General features: G+C 39.9%; 1 protein-coding gene across 2 annotated transcripts in view; it reads right to left on the bottom strand.

Annotated features, from left to right (window-relative positions):
- Positions 1-15,432, bottom strand: part of wsb1 (WD repeat and SOCS box containing 1) — a 71,800-nt gene that overhangs the window by 45,835 nt on the left and 10,533 nt on the right. For both annotated transcript variants that reach the window (XM_077610611.1, XM_077610612.1), the window contains exons 2-5: positions 12,558-12,726; positions 11,959-12,242; positions 11,675-11,806; positions 5,837-5,937 (exon numbers count right to left, since the gene is read on the bottom strand). In XM_077610611.1, the coding sequence (XP_077466737.1) occupies positions 5,837-5,937; positions 11,675-11,806; positions 11,959-12,242; positions 12,558-12,726 (686 nt within the window). The remainder of the gene's footprint in view (positions 1-5,836; positions 5,938-11,674; positions 11,807-11,958; positions 12,243-12,557; positions 12,727-15,432) is intronic.

The raw sequence follows: 15,432 nt of genomic DNA, 5'->3' as shown, positions 1-15,432 counted from the left end.
ATTAATTTGTTTTCCATTCATTTCAATGGAAAACGTCCGCTCGAGTTACGAGAATCTCGTCATACGAGCTCAGTTCCGGAATGGATTAAGCTCGTATCTCGAGGTACCACTGTATTCCTAAATAATATTTCAATTGTGGGCCCGGTTCTGATATCTGAAAAGCTCCAGTGTTTGTATTTAATCACCAAATGCTGCTAGGAAGTGGATTTTACCCCAGTTTAATTTTTGCCGTTTCGCCATTGACGTCCATCGCTGTCTTTTCCCGGGGAAATCACCCCCCTGGCCTGGTTGTAATGTCTGAAAAGCTCCAGTATTTGTATTCAATCAATAAATGCTGCTAGGAAGTGGATTTTACCTCATTTTAGTGCATTTTTTGCCGTTTCACGTATGGACGTATATGGACGTATCGACGTTCATCGCTGTCTTTTTACCGGGGAATTGATACTCCGGCTCCGGTTCTGATGTCTAAAAAGCTCCAGTATTTTTATTTAATCAATAAATGCTGTTTTCGGCTGGATTTTACACCATTTTCGGGCAATGTTTGCCCGTACGCCATTGACGTTCATCGCTGTCTTTTCCCGGGAAAATCACCCCCCTGGCCTGGTTTTAATGTCTGAAAAGCTCCAGTATTTGTATATCATGAAATGCTGCTAGCAAGTGGATTTTACCCCATTTTTGTGCATTGATTTATTGATTATTTTTTGTGTCGCAGCTGTAGCTGCAGTAGAGGTTTTATAGCCATAAAAATTTTTTTGAGGGTTGGATTGATATGTTGAAGGCGCTACGGGAAAATGCACGGACCACCACTGACATATACACATACATACACACACACACACACACGCATATGTATATATACATATATAGACACACACACACATAAATACACACGTATACATACAAATACATACATATATATACACACATACACACCTATATACACACACACACACATAAATACACACGTATACATACAAATACATACATATATATACACACATACACACCTATATACACGTATATACATATATATATACATACACACGTACATATGTATATATGAATATATACACATACATACATATACATACATATATACACACATACATATACATACATATATACACACATACATATACATACATATATACACACATACATATACATACATATATACACATGTATATACATACATATATACACATGTATATACATACATATAAACACATGTATATACATACATATAAACACATGTATATACATACATATAAACACATGTATATACATACATATAAACACATGTATATACATACATATAAACACATGTATATACATACATATAAACACATGTATATACATACATATAAACACATGTATATACATACATATAAACACATGTATATACATACATATAAACACATGTATATACATACATATAAACACATGTATATACATACATATAAACACATGTATATACATACATATAAACACATGTATATACATACATATAAACACATATGTATATGTATATATATGTATATATATATACACACATACATATATATATGTATATATATATATATATATACACACATACATATATATATATATATATATATATATATATATATATATATATATATATATATCACAGCTACAGGTCAAAATGCAATATTGCTATAAAGCATTACGTAACATTTTTGCTGGCATGCCTAACATGTATCTAAGAGACACATTACTAAATAAATACTAATATTTTTTTAACAAAATAGAGAATATAAAACAAGTAGTAACTTAAGGTAACATAATGTTACTCCACTGGTTTCCCCTTTCAGAGTTTTAGTTCTCTCTGTTTACAATAGGCTCGCACCTCCGGCAGAAGCCTACGAAGAGAGACAGATACTGCAAGAGAAAAGAATATTTTATGGCCAAAAGGTTGACACCTCTGGCTAAGTATACATATGCACCCACACAACCATGCACTCTCTCAAACACAACACAATGATATTTTGAAAGCTATGACCTGCATTGATCATATTAGTGGGCATGGACGAAATGCCTGGTGATGACAACATTAATGTTTGTGTGCACTGTTTAATATTTGCTACAATGCCTGACTTGCGATTTTTTTTGACTACGTAGATTGGTGATGTTTATTCTAGTATTTAATTAAAGTGCAAGCATCCCTTCAAGTTAAGTATCAGCACAATTAAAAAAAATAATTAGCTCAAAGCGGCAGTCATAAAATTACAGGGAATAATGTTTTATGGAGTATGTGAGATTTGCTTTTTTTATTTTTGGGCATTTAAGTATGTAACAATATTTTTTTACGTTTATCAACAAGAATCTCATCAACATCTGAATCAACCTGGCAGCAGCTAACAGAAAATATATACCGTATTTTCACACCTATGAGGAGCACTGTAAATTCTAAAATTTTCTCTAAAATGTACGGGTCGCCCAATCAGTCGGTGCGCCTTGTTTATGCACTAAATTCAAAAAAATTTATGACCCTAACTGACCTCTTGACTGACTGGTTTCCTTTCTTGCCGACACGCTACTTATTGCGATCAATCCAGCGAACATTCATCCTAAAAATAGCCTCCCAGCTTATTCCAAACGTTATGGTAAATCCAGTCAAAACATCCCAGACGAGTGGCAAGGCAGTTGACTTGTAGCGCTTTTAACCCTCCATACAAAGAGGGGCAGGCAGCGTCACACGAGTTATGTGACGATTTGGAATGGATTGTCGATGGCTGGGCCAAAGTGCCGCCGAGCACTGTAGTTTGAGCTTTCGTCAAAGATGGAATCACTGTTACTAAACCCCATGGCAATAACTCTGACCCTGACAATGAGATGGAACCCAGCATTGTTGGTGAACTCACCCACTTGGCTGAACTCTATATGTCGGATACAGAAAATGAGGACAGATTTGTAGATGTTTGAATACTTTGACTTATATTTTTGCAAATACATGAGCCTTTTTTATTAACACACAACAGAAAATACACCCGCAACTGAGACGGTGCACTTTCAGGTGGTGCGTCCTATAGGTGTGAAAATACGGTACTACATGGATTATACGGACATCAACTACAAAACATCTAACCAAATGACAAAACAGGGTCTAGTATGTGTAGCTAGATGGTGAATCTACTATTCTGAGATAAGTGTGAGGTGTAGAGGTGAATTTGGGAAAAGGGCAGTGATGTAAAGGAGGGACTGAAGGACAGAGGGAGTAATTAATGACCAGTTTAATGATAGTTTTTATATGAAATTAATAAAATAAGAGGAACTGCAACAGCAGAGGTAGACAGACACGGAGCAGCACCTACGTAGATTGACCTTGCGGGTCAGTTGCCAAGCTGCCCCAGGCAGGCCTTTGGGCAATGTGCATCCGTGGTTTGCACCGGCTGCTCAAAATGTCAGCGCGGCGCTCCCCTCAAAACCAATCACACACTGAGCTCTGCCACCACCTGTGACAGGGAGAGCAAGACACACACACTGTAGGGACACACAGCCTGTCAAAGCTACGAATAACTGTCATGATGCATTCATGATGGCTATTAAAATTCTATAAACTCTTCACCATGTTTTAAACATGAAAAGATAGCAGAGCTGCCAACCTCCGTCGACCCCACTTCAGGAGTACCCTTGTCCCATTTCCGGACTGAATGCGATTCACGCAAAATTGATATAAAATGTAAAACAAAATAACGTAGATCAATTTAAATCAAACTGTTCTTATCATGTTTTTAAATTAATTGAAATATTGTGTTTTTGCGAACTATTGAAAAAGTATAGCATAATGAAAATAAGTATAAAAAGTGAACTGGCAAATTCAAATGACCACAACATTAACATAAGATTTTCAGCTGGTCACTTGCATGTTGTGCAATGCGCAAATGTCGGTCCTTTTGGAGACGATTTCAACATGGGATATTTCCTCGAATACGAACCAATAAACTTCTGCGAGTGTCTGGGTTTTCTTATTAGAAGTTTCATCCAAATTGTCATCCATTTTGCGCTTATCCCGAGCAGCCATATTGATAAGACTTACCAGAGCTGTGTACAGTCATACCTTGAGATACGAGCTTAATGCGTTCCGGGACTGAGCTCATATGTTGATTTGCTCGTATCTCAAATCAACGTTTCCCGTACAAATTAACTAAATACTAAATACAAGTTAATTCATTCCCGCCCTCTGAAAAAAAACCCCAAAAACTGGATATTACAATGGAAATACATTTTTATTGGTTGTAATTCACCATCTCCAAACAGAGTAACAAATAACTAGTGGTTATGATGTTTAAAAATAAAGTGAGACATTTAATACAACGCAGAGTTCAAGAGAGAGAGAGAGAGAGGGAGAGAGAGAGAGAGACTTGACGGATGCGCTCGTAACATAGCATAAACTTTAAATTTAACTTAAATGAACTTGGATTCCTATACACACACTTTAAAAAGTTTTAATCTTACGTTACACTAAATTTAAACCTTCTTGTCCAATAACCAAGGCAAAGAGGATAATATATTCCACCGCGGCTTTTGAGGCGAACTTCCTGCTACTTCATGCGTATTGGCGAGCCAGCTCAGTCACGCGTACACTACTCTTGTTTTTCGATTATTTCGTGATTAATATTGATTGTCATCATGAGCCTTTTCTTCGCACTACCCTTCATTGCACCGGCTTGCTTTGGATCCATTGTGTTTCCCTTAATTCTGCACTGACTAACGCAAAAAAAACAGGAAAAAAATGCAACGCTCCACCCAGTGCTCGTAGAGATCTTTGCGCAAGGGAGATGCGCCGAGAAAGAGAGTGCGCTGAAATCATAAACACCCTCTTGCAGTTGTTTCGAATGCTCGTATCTCAAAATTTTAGTCGTATCTCAAATTCCTCGTATGTCGGGGCACTCGTATGTCAAGGTATTACTGTACTACTACCTCTTTTAGAACAACCCCGGAAATGATAGGGTTTGTTTCAAAACAAAAGACTGGTTTAGTCTGCTTTAATATGAAAAAAACGAAAATGTTAAAGCGATAGAGCCTACGTATGCAATCGATTCCAAATCGATTGCCACCCTTAAGTCGCACAAGACGAATCATGTCTGAACTTGTAACTCAGATGATTCACAATGCACTCGTGTTACCGAATTCACCCAGTTTACAGTGGATGCGGAAGCCGTAGCGATGGTGTGAATTTCCAGGCATTTAAACTGGTACTTTTCCGAAATGGCTGCTTCAAAAAAAAAAAGTTAAATTTTTTTTTCGATTTCCAGAGTTTAGGGAGGTTGTCAAGAGTCCCGGAGTTTGCATCACTTGTCCGGGTAAACTCCGGAAATTCCAGAGAAGTTGGCAGCTCTGAGATAGCATGTTAGCATATGCAAATAGATTTGGTCCATATGCTCAATCAGTCACAAATTACTGGAATTATCCATTTTTATTATGAACCAAATGAGATTACATTTTTCGTTTAGTTTAAATTGTCATACATGTTAACACTGTGAACCATTTGGGCTTTTTGCTTTGGTTTTCATCATTTTAATTCAGACTAAATTATATATAGGTAGATGTGTGTGCAAACAGTTTGTTGTGAGTTCTGCAAAATTCAGTATACCAAAAGCTTCTCCTCCACAGTAGACAAAACCCAACAAAATCTAGATGCAGGTTTACTTGACTTATAACAAACTCACTTTTAGTGTGAATATAGGTGAGCAGGAAGGGGATGAGTTGAATTTCATTCTAGTTTCATTGAGCATCGCAAGTCACATGCAATAACACAACATTCAGCTAGCAAATCATTTCAAATTGAATTAAGAGGAACTTGTTTACGTACTGCTTTGCCTGTGCCGACTGAGCACAGGATGGATGAGTCAGGGGAAAAGGCACTGCAGTAGACCCAATTCTGGTGACCACGCAAAACTTTTACCATGTTACCTAAATAAACAAGTCACATTGTCAGCAATAATGCATTCACTGCCATAATTAATGTCAATATTTTTCTTTTTCCAAAAACCTCACTGAAGTAAGAACATCTCCCATTTGCAGTCAGGTCCCTAAAAATTGGGACATCAGGAGGATTACTATCTACGCATAACAATGGATTTTAAATAATAACGCAAACTACATATGCAGGCTTTCTGCTTTAAAGGCAAAGACAAAAGATTTATCACATGATTTGATCGATTGATTTGACATCCTTCCCAACGGATTCTTGTTTAATAACGTGTTTTCATTTTTGTGATGTGCAATGATTGAGAAATATTCATTTATTTTTTGAACCGCTTTATCCTCACTAATGTCGTGGGGTGCTGGGGGGGGGGGGGGGGGGTCTATATTAGGGCACGAGGAAATGGACGACAATCATTCACACTAGCACTCATACCTAGGGGCAATATAGTGTCCAATCAGCCTACCATGCATGTCTTTGGAATTTGGGAGGAAACCAGAGTACCCAAAGAAAACCTACGCAGGCTCAGAGAGAGCATGCCAACTCACCACAGGTGGAACGACCTGGATTCAAACCCATGACCCCAGATCTGTGAGGCCGACGCGCTAACCATTTAGCCGCCGGGCCGCCTTATGATTGAGAAATGCGTCATTAAAAACCAGTGATTCTAGGAAGTGGTCTCCCGACTTCTTGGTAGACAATTTCACCAATGCCAGTACAATTTTAGCTAATTAAATGTGAGTATTCCAAATTATCTCCCTTTCCTTGTTAGGTCAATCTTACTTATCACATACACGTGCTCAAGTCAAGTTTGCCGGTCCTGTAAAATCAAATGAAAATGAATAAACAGTGTGATTGGGCGAAAATAAAAGCTGTTTTTTATTATCAACTTTGACAAGTTTTAATGACTTCAATTTTCTCAAAATTGATATAAAATGCAAAAAAATAAATAAGCATAGGACAATTTAGATCATACTGTTATTATCATGTTTATACATTAATTGACATACTGTGTTTTTACAATATATTGAAAAAGTACAGCATAATGAAAATAAGTTTATCTTTGTGTTTGGGTCCTATGTGCATTTTACAGTCAGCAATTCCACCATGTGTCACGCTTAAGTCACACATGCATTTTGTTGCGGGGGGTTGCTGGAGCTTAACCCAGCTGACCTCGGGCAAAAGGCAGACAACATCCTATACTGGTCCGACAGTCAGCCGTAGGGCAGATAGAGAGAAGAACGACCCTACGCACTCACAATGATACCGCCACCAGCAGGAATTAAGCCCGCACCTGTCTGCACCAATGTCAGGCGAGTGAACCTCTACACCACGAGGCAGCCATGGATGTTGCGCAATGTGTAAATGTCGGTCTTTTTGGAGGTGTCAACATGGGATACTTCGTCAAATAAGAAGCAAGAAAGTTCTGAGTGTCTGGATTTCTAAAAGTTTCATCTAAATTGCGATCCAATTTGCACTTATTCCAAGGAGGTAGGTATGCTGAATTGAAAGCTTTATTGTCATTGACTTACCAGGGCTGTGTACACCAACTTCCTTAAGAACAACCCCAGAGATGATAGGATTAGTTTCAGAACAAAAGACTGGTGGTTTAGTCAGCCTTAACAATATTTCCCTTATAATTTTTTTTTTAAAAAAATGAAAATGTTAAAGCAATCAAGGCCTACCTATGCAATCGATTCCGAATCGATTGCCACGCTGAAGTCGCACAAGACAAATCATTTGTCAGAACTTGTAACTCGGATGATTCACAATGCACTTGTGTTACCGAATTCTTTCGATTTACAGTGCAGTTGAATCAAGATAGTGGAAGACGTAGCGATGGTGTGAATTTCGAGGCATTTAAATTGAAAATGTGGTACTTTTTTGAAATGGTTGCTTAAAAAAAATTCAGTGACAATTTTGGGGGCTTTCCAGACTTTAGGGAGGCTGTCCGGGGTCCCGGATATTGCATTGCATTTCCGAGTAAACCCCGGAAATTCCGGGGTAGTTGGCAGTTCTGAGTAACATACTTGGTGAAAATGTAATATTTGTGTCATTCTCAAAACTTTTGGCCATGACTATATATTAACATGTAAAATTATACCCAAATTTAGTCCCTGCAGGGTGAAGATAAAATCAATAAGGCAATAAAGGACAAAAGACTAGAATGTAGCATAGAAACAAAGAGACATGCAGAAGCAACACAGGCAGGGCTGCCAACTACTCTGGAATTTCAAGAATTTCTCCAGAAATGTAATGCAAAATCCCAGACTCCAGACAACCTCCCTTAACTCCGGAAATCCCCCAAACTTTTAACTTAATTTTTTTTTTAAGCAACCACTTTGGAAAGGTACCAAATTTTCAATTTAAATCCCTCAAAATTCAACTGCACTGTAAACCGGAAGGATTCGGTAACACGAGTGCATTGTGAATCATCCAAGTTACAAGTTCTGTCGAATGATTCATCTTGTGCGACTTATGCCTGCTTGGGTTAAGTCCAAAATGGATGACAATTTGGATGAAACTTCTAATAAGAAACCCAGACACTTGCAGAAGTTTATTGGTTCGTATTCTATGAAATATCCCATGTTGAAGCCGTCTCCAAAAGGACCAAAATTTGCGCATTGCAAAACATGCAAGTGCAACTTCAGCGTGACACGTTGGAATTATTGACTGTAAAACGCAGGTAGAAGGACCCAAACACAAAGATAAACTTATTTTCATTATTCTGTACTTTTTCAATAGTTTGCAAAAACAAATATTAATGTAAAAACATGATAATAAAACTTTGATTAAAATTGTCCTACGCTTATTTATTTTTTTACATTTTATATGGATTTTGCGTGAATCTCATTCAATCTGGAAATACTCCGGAAATGGGACAAGGGTACTCCTGAAATGGGGTCGACGGAGGTTGGCAGCTCTGCACAGGTTTAGGGAGCGTTGTGATCACAATGATGTTCATCCAGCAGCCAGGTTTTAAAATGATTGGCAAAGAGGTTTAGACTTCACATATGGTAATTGATATTGCAATATATTATTATAATCATTTGTTTCAGATGTACTGTAATTTTTTTCTGTACAGAAATTGAATTTGGTGATCAAAAAGTCTTTATTCAAACTTGCGTCTTGACAAAGGGGCGGTCGTCTCATAATCAGGGTCGTCCCATATTCCGGCCATTAGGGTATTTCTCTCCACCATTTTCATTTTTTTTAAAGATTCAGGGAGTCACTAGGGCAGCGCTAAAGAGCCACATGCGAAACTAGAACCTAAGGTTGCCAACCTCCGATCAAGTGGATGTATATCCCTACTACTACTCCCACTACTATTACAAGTACCACTACCACTATTACCACTACTCTGTCACATAATCCGCCTTATATATGAAACAAATTTTATGATACGCCATTCTTTCAATGTGTGCCTTATAATGCGGTGCACCTTTTAGTGCGGAAATTACAGTCAATGAAATATGGCTTTAAAAACGGGTTGTTCTATTTAGCATGTTTCCATGTTAACAGGTCATTGTTAAATTCAGTGGCGGGCCGTCAGGGCCTTCAAGGCCTTCTCTACTGGCCTAAGAAATATCTGAATCATATATTATATTTTGTCCGTCAATACTTATTAAATAATTCCAAATTGTCTGTTAGCTTCCTTTCCCCCTGGTTGCACTGCTTCCAGATGTGTTTTCATATTGAAGCATTTAACCAATCACATTCCAGCCATTATTTGTTGCCAGGGTCAGAAATCTGCCTCAAAGCCTTCACAATCAGTTCTGCGGGCTCTGCCGCTTTAAACAAGCGTTGATAAGACTGTTGCTTTAACCAATCAGATTTCGAGTTGGCAACACCACAATGTATTGTCGCGGGCGTAGGGATACGTCATTGCCTTGTTGCAGGCGGAGGGATACGTCATCGCTTTCACTAACTATGACGCTAGTCATTAGCCAGAGGTATCAAACTGTATTTGGAGCGGGCTGCACAAGCAAATATATTGTTGTGTTGATTTAAAGCCATTTTCAAGACGGACTATGCCAGAAATACGACAGGACAGGCTCGACTTTCAGCATTAGCTTCGATGGCGATATAAAAGAAGGAAGAAAGGAGGACGGATATTGTGTACAGTTAAAAAGGATTTTTGGTGAGTAAAATATGGCTATATTCCTAAATAATATTTCAATTGTGGGCCAAGTTCTGATATCTGAAAAGCTCCAGTGCTTGTATTTAATCACTAAATGCTGCTAGGAAGTGGATTTTACCCCATTTTCGGGCAATGTTTGCCGGTACGCCATTGACGTTCATCGCTGTCTTTTCCCGGGAAAATCACCCCCCTGACCCGGTTGTAATGTCTGAAAAGCTCCAGTATTCGTATTTAATCATTAAATGCTGTTAGGAAGTGGATTTTACCCCATTTTTTTATGTGTCGCAGCTGTAGCTGCAGTCAAGGTTTTGGTACACGGTCAATTGGTCGCCGGTCTTTTGGTCGCCCGGAAGGTTATTGATAATTACCATTTAAATCGTTGCTCAAATTCCCTAAATACAAACTGCGAATTACTATTTAGTCATACTTAATGCCCTAGTAATTATTAGGCTAAAGAAAAGCTCAAAATTTACCGGACTTGTATTGTTTTTTGTTGGAGAACTTGTTAAGACCCTGACTGACGTACCTTCTTAAAAAGGGACAAAGCATGTACATACAAACTCTTATACACTCACATGCCGGCTCAGTGAAACTGCTCATGGCCATTGTTGGCTTTTATTGATGCGTAGACCGTGTTGTTTTACCTTGTTTTGTCGCCGGTCTTTTGGTCGCCCGTTGTCGCGGTCCGGGCGACCAATCGACCGCAAACGCGAGGTTTTATAGCCATAAAATAGTTTTTGAGGGTTGGGGTGATTCGTTGAAGGCGCTACGAGAAAATGCACGGACCACCACTGGTTAAATTGAATCTGGCTCCAATTGTCACGCATCAATTTTGTTTCAGATCCCCATTATGGGGTGAATGTGAGTACGTTTTAGGGTGCCTCATAGTGTATTCCCATCGCTATTGAATGTACTGTCCGGAAATGCAATACTTACAGTGAGGTTATAGTCAATTTAAAACCTTAATTACATGGATTTTAATTCAATGCTTTATAAATACCCGCGGGACCGCTGCATTGGCAGTTACAAACATGTCTTTATCTAACTCCTGACAGGATGTTCTTTTTTTAGGGTGTCGTAATGGATTACGGCAGTACATCACATTTGCAAACAGAGCATATCAACTGTTCCAATGAATGAGGAGCGGGGGATCTTGAAACCATTTTCTTAAAAACCAAGTTTTAGAAAGTTGCAATTTGCTTACTTAAAGCAACCACTGAACATTTATATAAACCCACTAACAAATTTTCACTTTTTGATACCTGAATGTGAATCCCTTGCAGTTTGTGACAATCTGCCAGTCCAACCTAACTGCGTTCAGCTCCTGCTGTGCTCTTGGCATTTTCATTTAATTTGTGCAGTCACAAAAGGAAATGTATATTCCATTGGATTGACGTCAGGTGATTGTCTTTACCAATCAAACAAAATGAATAAAATAAAAAGCTGAAAGCCTGCAGATAAACCAAATCTTTTTCAGTTAATTTGGAATCCATTGTGGTGTTTTAAGCTTAAGTAATAAAATTGTGTTCCGATTCCTAAACTTATAGGTGACAGAGTAGTTCAAGTACCAGCAATACACCCACCATCATCTTTGAGGTCCCACACACGAAGGGTCTTATCTCTGGATGCAGAGACCAGCATGAGGCTGCCATCAGGAGCAAAGGTCAAGTTTCGTACTACATCGGAATGATCCATAAGATTCAGTAGCAGTTTTCCTGAAAATGTCCATCAAAGCAAAAGATTCATGACATCTCAACAACCACTGTACACTGTGTTAAATGTGTATTTATAGTCATATCCAAAGGAGATACACATGCAGTTGTTACAGCATTTTTTTTTCTTTTCTGAAATAAAAAATAAACTTTACCAGTGTAAACATCCCAGATTTTAATACGACCATTGTTGAGTCCAGTTGCCAGTAGCAACTGGTCTTGGCCAAATTTAAACCGGTGCCATCCGATGTTTACACAGCGGCTCTGCTTCTCAGGCACGGATGAGCCAAAAGCCAAACCCCAGACAATGTCGCCGCAGTCAATGGTGTGCTCTCTGGGATCACTAGCTGTCTGTACAAACTGGCCTCCATCACTGTTCTGACGGGAAAAGCGTCGGGGACTTAAAGCATTAGTGCCCTCTCCATCTTGGCCCACCAAACTGGAAAAGGAAGTGTTACATAACATTCAGTATCTATGAAAGAAAAAAAGTCTGTGATTACAATTTACTCTATTACTTATCAAATTTAATTATCTCAGATGCTATGGAGTTTTGCATATCTGAACAACAAGGAGGGGCATTTTGTCATAATGCCTAACAGATCAAAGCTGCATGGTCACATGCAAATCTCATGCAATTTGGATCTGGGCAGTGAAGCATTGTCAACTAACACAGTGATGTAATGTCTCAGGGGAAAAAATATCAGTATTATTTCTATTGAGGGAAAAATATTCCAATAATTTAGATGATACTTACAAATTAGTCAGACATTTTGCCCATGGAATAAGCCTTACAATGCGATGCCCCTGAGACCAAGCGAAGTAACAACCATTGGGCGCAAAGGATACAGTCCAAGCTTCACGCCCAGACTTCTGGTCAAAAGGAGCAACAGGCACTAAGAGTTCACCAATGAACTTTGCCTTACCTGTAGAAAAGGAAACACATTCTGATTATTCATTCATTTTCTGAAACGTTCATCCTCAGAAGGGGCGTGGGGGTGCTGGAGCCTATCCCAGCTAACTCCTGGACCAGGCGGGGGACACCCTGCCTGAATCAGTGGCCAGTCAATAGCAGTTCACGAGGAGACAGACAACCATTCACGCTCACATGCATACATATGGGAAATTTAGAGTGTTTATACAGCCTACCATGCATGTTTTTGGAATGAGTAAGGAAACCGCAGTACCCGCAAGCCCAGGGAGAACATGTAAACTCCACAAAGGAGACCCAACCAGGGTTCGAACTCAGGACCCCAGAACTGTGAGCCCAACGCGCTAACCAATCATCTGGCGGGCCATCCAACAATCAATGCCTGAATGCTTTTTTTTTTAATAAAGGAACACATTTCAACTTACACCCACTTTAGTAAAGATCCGAAAATGCGTTTGATCAAATGTATTTATTTTTCTCATACGGACATCTGTGATGTAACTTCGCTTCCCAATTTAGTACATTTTGTGTATGTGTAGTAACTTTTCAGCTTTATCGTTGGGGAGAAAACAAATATCCATTTCAACCCGTGTGAACCCTGGCACTTTCAGTTCATCTTTGAGGGTTAGAAGTTAAGAAGTTCCAGGAAGGCATCCTTTTCCCAAAAACACGCCCTGGAAGACAGGCATTCTCTCCTCAATTACCATATTTTCACACGTATAAAACACACCGTGTGATAGGGCGCAGTCTCATTTGCGGGTATTTTTCTGTTTTTGTCAATATCTGACGCTTCGTTTGAAAAGGCGCTAGCATGACACTAGGCTAGCGTACCTATGTTATGCTAGCCGCTAGCGTATGTTTTGCAAGCCGTTAATGTTTTTTTAAGACAGCACGAGCAAAACTAAGTTTGATAATGCTTTATTGAGGTAAAAGTACTATGTTGGCCATCCGTTAGCAAAGCTGTTAAATTGTGTCCGATCCATGGCTTCAGTCCATTTTCCAAGCATTCACACCCGCATTCTGTTGTCATTCATTCCCTCCGTAAAGCTCTAATACAGGGGTCGGGAACCTTTTTGAAAGACAGAGCCATAAACAATTCCTATTTTCAAATATTATTCCTTGAGAGCCATAATCACAATTTAAAAGTCAAAACACATGAAAATGTGCGATTTTTTTTCCCGTCATTTTACTACTTTTAAAGTACAAAAAGTCTCTTAATTATTTTGACTACATTGTTAAGCTGTTGCTAATCAATGAATGTCAATGAGTTCAATGAGTATCAATGAGAGAATGAATGCAGAAGACTAATGAAAAAAAAAAACAATGCCACAGTACCGACATGACGTTCCTATTGGTGCGTTCGGGACTCTTTTCTCTCACCACCGGTTTCCATGTTTTAGCTCAGAGCCATATGCACCCATCCAAAGAGCCACATGTGGCTCCCGAGCCATAGGTTCCCTACCCCTGCTCTAATACATGCTGTTTCTTTGAGTATTGAGTGTTTTTGAGGGTCAAAAGCGCTGCGAGCTCGCGGAAGTCAAATGCCTTGCCACTCCCCTGGGATGTTTTAAATGGATTTACTGTAATGCTCGGAATGCGCGGGGAGGAAATTTTTAGAGTGAACGTCCGCTGGGCTGATCGCAATAAATAGCGTGCCGGCAGGAAATAAAACCAGTCACTCAAGCGGTCAGGGCCATACAAAAATTGAATTTAGTGTACAGACAAGGAGCACTTATCGATTGGGCGCGTCGAACATTTTAGAGAAAATTTTAAACTTTTAGGTGTGCCCTATAGGTTTGAAAGTACGGTATGTTAGTGAACTCTTCCTCGATGTACCTTTTCCGGCCGGGGCTGGGTCACGGGGCAGACCTCGCTCGCCGCCGGCACACGCCACCGGACTGCCGGCCGACCGGCCGCTCGAGGTGGCGCACCCGCACCATCGGATCGCCTCGCTGTTGCTTCCATGGCCGGAGATCTTCCGCAAGACTCTCCAGACCTCCCTGGCATTGCTCCCTTGGAGTTGGTCTTCTAGTTTCCTCTTGTAGCTAGCCTTCCCCCTCCTTATGTCTCTCCTCAACTCCTTCTGGACCATTTTCAGCCTCCCTTTGTCCCCAGATTTAAAGGCCCTCTTCTTGTTGTTCAGGAGGGCCTAAAGATCTGGGGTGACCCACAGCTTAGTTTTGGAGATACACTGGACCTTTTTGGAGGATACAGTGTCCTCAACACAGAAGTATATATAATTTGTGATGCAGTTGGGCCAAGCTATCCTCCCCATGTGAATCACACAGAACCTCTCAGTCAGTGGTATCAAAACAGTCCCCGAGTACCATACTGGTCGCCTCTGTCCATTTTTTATTATCCTTGCGGTTGGGGGTTGTTTGCTCATTACAGGGATGTAGGTGGGGATCAGGCTGATCAGGTTGTGGACTGAGCAGCCCAGTGAGGGGAGGGGGCTAAGCTGTATGCCTGCCCTGGTATGGCATTTCACACAGTGAAGGTGGGGAGAGAAGCCAAGGAAGCATGGTTAAAAATTACCGGAGATAAGAAGGAGAGACTGGGGGTGTGATGTCTCCAGCCATGACACAGTAGCGTGAAAAAGCTCGGAAGCAGCTGCCGCATCGGCAGAAGGGGAAATAAACACAGTCATCGCGATAACGTGCGAGAACTACCGCGGGGTGTAAAGTGGCCTGATGCTAACAGC

Source organism: Stigmatopora argus, chromosome 10 (genome assembly GCF_051989625.1).
Source record: "Stigmatopora argus isolate UIUO_Sarg chromosome 10, RoL_Sarg_1.0, whole genome shotgun sequence".
NCBI lineage: Eukaryota > Metazoa > Chordata > Actinopteri > Syngnathiformes > Syngnathidae > Stigmatopora > Stigmatopora argus.
This window is presented reverse-complemented; position numbering and strand designations above follow the sequence as displayed.